Genomic DNA, 8,021 nt, shown 5'->3' on the forward strand with positions numbered 1-8,021 from the left:
TGAATTCTAGCTACCCACGTCCCCCCCCCCCCCCAGTGAACTCTAACCATCGTTGGCCTTCTGATAATTATATTCTAGCCACCTAGGCACCCTCCAATAAAAATGTCTGCTTGTCTCGCTTGTGAACCGGAGGTGGTACGGTGGGCGGCTTGTGAACCGGAGGTGGTACGGTGGGCGGCTTGTGAACTGGAGGTGGTACGGTGGGCGGCTTGTGAACTGGAGGTGGTACGGTGGGCGGCTTGTGAACTGGAGGTGGTATGGTGGGCGGCTTGTGAACTGGAAGTGGTATGGTGGGCGGCTTGTGAACTGGAGGTGGTATGGTGGGTGGCATGGGAGTCACTAGTGTTGATGTGGAGTCAGGCAGCGTGGGTGGTGTCTGTTTGTGGCTTTTCACCAGAAGCTTAGTTCCCACAGTTGTTAAAATGGAGATAAATCTTACCTCATCTCTCGAAGTTACTGTTTATACTCACTAATGTAAATTATATATAAACGTATGTAAATGGTCTGATGCCTGGCGTGTGTTACCTGTTTGTTACTATGTTATAAATGATAAGGGATCACCATCAATGATATTGTATCGACAGCAATCAATTTGCTGAGGGCGGTGGCCACACTTCTAGCACCAGGGAGGCAGAGACAGGTAAGTCTCTGAGTTCCAGGCTAGTCAGGACTACAAAGTGATAGCCTAAACAAATTCTTTTTTGAAAAAAAAAAATTGTTATTTTTAATTATGCGTATGTATGTCTCTGTGTGGGTATATACAAGTGGGTGCAAGTGTCTGAGGAGGTCAGAGACATCAGATCCTCTTGGAGCTAGAGTTACAGGCAATTGAGAGCTGCCTGATATTGGTGCTGGGAACCAAACGCAGGTCCTCTGGAAAAGCAGTATACATACCAAACACCGAACCAATTCTTCTATAATAAAGGAAGAAAGGGACAACGAAGAGGATAAAAATAACAACAATGATAACTTAGTATCGACTGTATGACAAGAACCATGCTGAAAGGTTTGCGGGTTTCTTAATCCTCACAACCCCACGAGATGCGGGTATTGCTGTCATCCCTTTCTCAGAAGAGGAAAGAGCACCAAAGAGGCGACTTGGTTCAAGTTTTTAGACCAGAAAAGACTTGAACCCAGCCAGAATCTATAAATCTAAACCTTCATACTCACGAGGTCCACACTTAGAATCCGTGCAACCAGTGGCCAACTTACTTTCACCTCCCACCACATCTCTCTGGTCAGCTAGATAGCCTTACTTCTGACCACGCCCACTCTCATTCTCCCTCCCCCCCCCCCCTCTCTTTCTTACCCCTCCTGGGCGGGCCACGCCCACAGTCCCGGCCAAACTCTTGGTCAGAGTGCCTGCTCTGGGCCCCGCCTCCTTTCCCGTCCCTCAAGTCTGGTCACGCCCACTCAAAAACCCCCTCACTCGCTGAGCCACGCCCACAACACGTTTCCCCTCCCACTCCGGCGGGCCACGCCCACAGCATCAAGTGTCGCGCCTACTTCTACCCACACCTCCCGCCCCTCCCCTCTCCCTTCTGATCACGCCCCCAAGGCCCCGCCCTCTTCAGCCAGTTGCCCCCAGGCCCCGCCCCTGGCCTCGCAGTCTCGGACGCCTTTCTCGCGCTTGGTTCGCCATTTTGCTGTAAGACGGCGTGCGGAGCGCTGTCCTCTCTTCCTTCGGCAGCCGAGGCTGCGGCGGGCCGGGCTGGGGTCGGGACCAGGTAGGCGGGCGGGAGCCGCGGCGGGCGGACTGCGGCCCGGTGAGCCCGGAGCATCGTGTTCGGCTCGACCGACCTTAGTGGCCGGGAAAAGAATAATTGTACTCCACTCAGACGTAGGAGAAGCGAGGAGTGGTATAAGATACTCTACCCGAAAATGTTTTTTTATTGTTGATAAGGATTTTTCTTATTTTGATGTTGCCGCAATTTGGGTGTTTAGCTTTTGTGAGGTATATGAAAATACTGAGCCGGGCTTTGAGGCCTGAGGAAGTGTAAATTCTAGTATCTTACGGTTTTCTCCCCCCCCCCCCCTTGCGGTGCTGGGGCCGAACGCAAGGTGCTGCAAGCTGTGCAAGCGGCCTGCCTTTGAGCCAGCCCTGTCCTAGTGCTGAAAAATTTAAATGCAAAAATAAAAATAATCAATGCATGCTATTGAGCCCCACTGTAGGACACCCGTCTTGTCCTTTTCCTGTAACTGCGCTGGTTTGTACCATTGTCACCCAATGTTTGCGTAGATATGAACATTATATTTATTAGCTATCCTGAGATTTAAGATAGAGCCAGTGTTTCTGCTCTTAAATAATCTTGCGGTTTGTGAGACCTGGTGGCCCACCCCTTAATTCCTGAGGCAAGTGGAAGATCATGACTGGTCCTCGTAGGGAGTTCCAGGCCAGATAGGGCTACAGAATGGTAAAAAACAACAACAAACCTTGCAGTTTCTATTATTGACCATAGCTCTTTACTTGGGATAAATTCCAAAAATTGACAACATCCCCCCCCCCCAAAAAAAAAACATGTTCTTTCTTTAGCACTTAAAATGGGTCTTTTATGAGTAAGGTATGTTTGCAATAGACCCAGCACTCGGGAGGCAGAGGCAGGCGGATCTCTGTGAGTTCGAGACCAGCCTGGTCTACAGAGCTAGTTCCAGGACAGGCTCCAAAGCCACAGAGAAACCCTGTCTCGAAAAAACCAAAAAAAAAAAAAAAAAAAAAAATAGACATTGCAAAATCTAGTTATTTGTCTGATTCTGTTGATTGTGGAGATCAGGTTGCCAGGTCATGTTTGTGTGACCCAGTGTCATGCAACCTATTATTGTATGCAAAGAACTGTAGTACAAGGCAGACTGACTGAGCTCTGTCCTTTTGGGGCCAGTGTCCTGAGTAAGAGGCTGAAAAGTTGGAGAAGCTTTTACATACTGTGATTTTGTTAAAGAGTATGGAAAGTAATGACAAACCCATCTTTTGGGGTTTTTTTTTTAGTTAATTTTATTAAGTTCTACATTTTTCTCTGCTCCTTCCCTTCCTCTCCCCTCCCCTTCAACCCTCTCCCATGGTCCCCATGCTCTCAATTTACTCAGGAGATCTTACCCTTTTCTATTTCCCATGTAAATTAGATCTATGTATGTCTCTCTTAGGGCCCTCATTCAAACCCATCTTCTTATTAAAACTACCTCCCCAGATGTGGGGCTGGAGATGTGTGTGGCCGACTCAGTGGTTAAGAGTTAGTTGTTCAGGACTGGACTTTGAGTCCCAGCACCCATCCACGTGGCAGCCCATAACCACCTCTAATGCCAGTCTCACAGAATCTGACACCCTCTTCTGGCCTCCAAGGGTACCAGGCTCACGTGTACAGACAAACATGCAGGTAAAAGACCCATGCACATTAAATAAGATTTAAACGTTTACTTCCCCAGGTTTAAAATAATTTTAAATCTAGTTCCTGCTTCTTCAAGTTGTCCCCAAGAAATAGAAACTCAGAAATACATAGCATCGGCCATATGAAAGCGTTCTCGTGATAGGTGCACAAAACGCCAGGCACCGCAGAAGAAGAATTTAAGCTCTGCCCTCCAGTTTTTCAGAATTTCATTTTGTACTTTTGAATTTTGGTGTTGGTTGAACCCAGGCCTGCTGCACAAGCACCCACTATTCACTAAGGTCCGCCATCAGTCTATCTCATTGGTGTCAGCGTTTTTTCCATACTGGAGTTGAACCTAGGCCCTGTATATGATAGGCAAATGCTCTAGCAGTGCAGCAGATTCGCTTGGAGCGAGATATATCACTAATAAAAGTAACTTCCGTATACTTTTTGTTAACATGTGACTTTCAGTTCTGTTTGCTAATTATTGTCCCCGAAGTGAGGCTTTGTTCAGCGTGCATTGGTTGACCCTCTGTTGCCTTAACTTTCAGTGTTGGTGGGGAGGCTGTTACCAAGCCTCTGTCTTTATTGTCTTGGAGTCCAGTGAGCCCAAGATGTGGCCCAGGCCTCTTGGATTACAAGGTCTCTTTAGAAGGTTGGTTACATAGTGGATGCTTCAGAGGGGACATAGCACGCACTGCGTGAGGCTTCTTAATTCTAGCCTAAGTATTGATGCCGGCTTTGAAATAGTAAATCCATCTAAACAAGGGCTCTCCTTCAGGAGACCTGACGGATTATCTCATTCAGAGAGATGGCTGTGATTTGCTCCTTAAAAGATGCTGAGATTTTTTTGGAAAAGATGTGTTTTCAGCCATGCATAAATAATTTTCACATATTCTAGAGTAAGTTTAGGTTAAACACAACAGTAATTATGGCATATGGGGGGAGGGTGAGAATGTTCTCTGTCCTCTTATTCACACTGACACTTTGTGCTAATGGGGACCTCCCAGCCCTCTGCTGGGGACCCCAAGCCCAATAAAATGCATTTCACAGATGGAGGCTGCTCTTGGTGCATGCACACCTTCAATCCCAGCATTTGGGGGGCCGTGGCAGGTTGGTATCTGTGAGTCTAAGGCATGCCTTCATAGTGAGTTCCAGGCCAGCCGGGGCTACATAGAACCTGTCTGTCTCAAAACCAAAACCCACAGAATTTCTAACAGAGTGAGGGAGAATGGAACCAGTGGCTGCCCTTAGAGGTGAAGAGCTTATGAGTTGGGCAGTCACAGTGATTCTTCTGCCCTTCCAGGTGCATGCCCTGCCCATCCCCGCTGTTCAAGGGTAGGCATACGTAGGGATTTGACATGGAGCCCAAGCTCATCATAGGCAAGCCTTATGCCATTAAGCTGCACCCCAGCCCTTATGTCACAGTTTGACTTTAGAAGCTTTGGAGACCAGATTGGCTGCTGTGTGCATTTGAAACACAGAAAAAAAGGCTTCAGGAGAGGTCCTGGGGGGACACATGGCTAAGAGAGGCTGGGCTGTTGTGTGAATGAAGACTAGGGTGTTTCCTGTAAATCTTCAAGGAAAGAACGAGGCAACAAGGAGAGGAAGGCCAGTTCTAAGGCAGAATTTGGGGTGATTGGTCTCAGAGATGTGGGCTCCAGACCCAAGGACTGGAATCCTATAGATCTAGCAGAGAGAGGCTGAAGTACTTCTCAGAGCTGGTCCAGATCCTCTCAGGATCTCTTGTGTTGTTATTTAGGAGCTTCTTACTGAAGTAGAGGGGTGTAGAAAGGTAGCCCTCCTGTGCGTATTACTGCGTTTAGTAGGTAACCAGGACTGGTGTGAGCTGCCATGTGCCTGCTGGGAGCCCAGTAACCTCAGCCATCCCTTCAGCCTTGCCAATGTTAGGGCTTCTTTCCCACGACCCAGTGTTTTGAAGCTGAGCTGCATTCTCTGAAAGCCAGGATCGAAATACTTTTTACACAAGGGACAATTCAGGCTTTGTGGCTGTGCTCAGCATATCTAGAACAGTTGGTAAGCAAGTGAGTTAGCTGTGTTTTATGGAAGCAGGCTTTGGGAGGACTGGTCTTAACGGAGCACTATTCGAGGAGCCCTGGTCGACAGCCGCTTTCCGCAGTTTTCTCCAGTGGACTCCTTACCAGCACTAAGTTGGTTGACTGCAGACATTTCTGTTTGTGACTTGTCAGTTTAAGGGAAATTGCCCTGTAGCCTGCAATGGAACCTTTGGCTTCCCATTAGAATGTCTCCTAAAGGGTGCTCTGCTACAGAGTGCTCCTAGCCTGCTGTAGAGCTGCTCTGAGCTGCCTAGGTCCAGGTGGTCCCACTGCTTGTATGTGAAGCCTGTCTCAGATAATGGCATTCTGACAACAGCAGAGCCACACTCAAGTCCAGGCAGCAGTTAGGAAGACTGTGACTCAAGTTTAGTGAACAAGCAACTTAGAGCTATTCACAATGATCCTTTTTTGTATTAGAAACACTGAAAGTGTTTTTCCATATTTTTGTAGAGTTCAAGTGTCTGAATGTGTGGAAAATGCCTGAGGCAATGTGCTTGTTAAGCTGAAGAACCCTAACTGCCAGGGGAGGAGTCCTGGAAGAGCCAGGGTGGTGCTGGTGAATTCCTTCAGTTTTTACTAGGAAGAGGTATTTGTGGTTTATTGCATAATAAATATTTTAATTTGCATAATAAAAATTTAAAAACTAAAACAAAACAAGAAAACAGCTACCCCAGTCCCCCAAGACCTAGCTAAGCTGAGTAAACAAAGGAAGAGGAGAAAAGGACGTGTGGGCTTGGACGTCTCCCAGTCTTACACTTGCTGTGAGAGGAGAACTCTTAGGCCAGAGAGGGTTAAGGTCACCTTTAGACTAGGCCCTATTCTTGTTCTGACGTCGGTCACTTGGGGGCCCCACTGTGTACATTTCCTACAAACACTATTATCTGGTCAGCCTTGTTGCAGTTGAGAAGGAACAGAACAAATTTATTTATTTATTTAAGCAGAGTCTCTTTGTAGCCCTGGCCATCATAGAACTGGTTCTGTGGACCAGGGTGATCTCAAACTCACAGAGATTGTCCTGCCTCTGCCTCCCAAGTGCTAAGATTAAAGGTGTTCCCTGCTATGCCCAGTGATTCTTTTTTTTTTTTAAGATTTATTTATTATGTGTATAGCATTCCTTCCCTGTGTGCCCACATGCCAGAAGGGGGCGCCAGGTCTCATTACAGATGGTTGTGAGTCACCATGTGGTTGCTGGTAATTGAACTCAGGACCTCTGGAAGAGCAGTCAGTGCTCTTAACCACTGAGCCATCTCTCCAGCCCTGCCCAGTGATTCTTATAATAATAATTATTATTATTAAATTTTTATTTATATCTGCACCTTATGCTTGCCTGGTGCCGAGGGTGTTGGATCCCTAGAACTGGAGTTACAGACAGCTATGAGCCTCTGTGTGGGTGCTAGGAATTGAATGAAGGTCCTCTGGAAGAGCAGCCAGTGCTCTTAATCACAAAACCACCTCCATCATCAACAAGTTAAATTTTGGATGTGACACAGAGCAGCTGCAGGGTGGGAGTGTGGGGAGCAGGTGTTATTGAAGATCTGGACCATTTATTCTTTGTTTAAGGATCAGCTAGTCTGTGCCTTTGCTAATGGCTCTGCCATGTTTCTGTGTTAATCCAGGAGGAATTTGGTTGTCAGAGAATAACAGGAGGTTGTCCATAATTGACTTTAAGCAGCAAACAGTAAAGCACTGAGCTCTTCAGCTTCGCCTTTCTTGTAAGTTTATCGTTTATTCCCAGTGGGCATGAAAAGTAATGAAACTGTGGCGCCTTCTGCAGTCTTAAACTCCAAGGGCTGTTCTTGCCCACAGTATATCTCCCTTAAGATAAAAGCCACCGTTATGGCGGCAGCTATTTGCCCTCTGCTGAAGCCATTCTTTGTGTACAGACAAAATCTGCTCCGGTGTGTTTATATGCGGTGATCTTTATCTATACTCTTTTCTTCCAGGCTCTGAGACGTGGAAAGCTAAGAAGGTTTTGATGTTTTGTGTGGCGCCTCCTGAATTAGAAACCAAGATGAACATAACCAAAGGAGGTCTGGTGTTGTTTTCAGCAAATTCCAATTCCTCCTGTATGGAGCTTTCAAAGAAAATTGCTGAGTGAGTTCCAGTTTTACCAGTCAAATCCATATGCACTGTGATATTTTAAATTTGATAATCAGACTGTCGCTGATTGTCAAGCTCAAAAGCAGGCATAACTAACCTGCATATCATCTGAATATACTTATGTGAGTGACCATAACTCCCGGGAGTGTGGTAGGCACCACTGTAAACAAATTCTTGGAGTCTAGCAGACAGGAGTGAATGCAGTGTATGAGAATAGTTAGCTTATAGTTTAGTGTTATTTTTACAAACTGATTTAACACATATCAAATCTCTACTATACATAAAATCTTGATCTGGCCTGGTCTATAGAGCTAGTTCCAGGACAGGCTCCAAAGCTATAGAGAAACCCTGTCTTGAAAAACCAAAACCAAACCAAACCAAAAAACCTTGATCTAAGCCGGGCGATGGTGGCGCACGCCTTTAATCCCAGCACTCGGGAGGCAGAGGCAGGCAGATCTCTGTGAGTTCGAGACCAGCCTGGTCT

At 46.6% G+C, this 8,021-nt stretch overlaps 1 protein-coding gene across 5 annotated transcripts in view; it reads left to right on the forward strand.

Moving 5' to 3' along the window:
• The first annotated feature begins 1,631 nt into the window (after positions 1–1,631).
• The window catches only part of Prpsap2 (phosphoribosyl pyrophosphate synthetase associated protein 2), a 38,685-nt gene continuing 32,295 nt past the window's right edge, over positions 1,632–8,021 (forward strand). Inside the window, exons 1-4 of one of the 5 annotated variants that reach the window (XM_026780323.1) lie at positions 1,632–1,727; positions 3,139–3,368; positions 7,054–7,149; positions 7,381–7,531. In XM_026780323.1, the coding sequence (XP_026636124.1) occupies positions 7,413–7,531 (119 nt within the window). In that variant the 5' untranslated portion in view covers positions 1,632–1,727; positions 3,139–3,368; positions 7,054–7,149; positions 7,381–7,412. Of the gene's footprint in view, positions 1,728–3,138; positions 3,369–3,948; positions 4,015–5,887; positions 6,024–7,053; positions 7,150–7,380; positions 7,532–8,021 lie in introns of those variants that run through there. The other 4 variants (XM_013347367.2, XM_005349896.2, XM_026780324.1 and 1 more) reach the window with 4 other exon arrangements.

The sequence above is a fragment of the Microtus ochrogaster genome, chromosome 7 (genome assembly GCF_000317375.1).
Source record: "Microtus ochrogaster isolate Prairie Vole_2 chromosome 7, MicOch1.0, whole genome shotgun sequence".
Lineage (NCBI taxonomy): Eukaryota > Metazoa > Chordata > Mammalia > Rodentia > Cricetidae > Microtus > Microtus ochrogaster.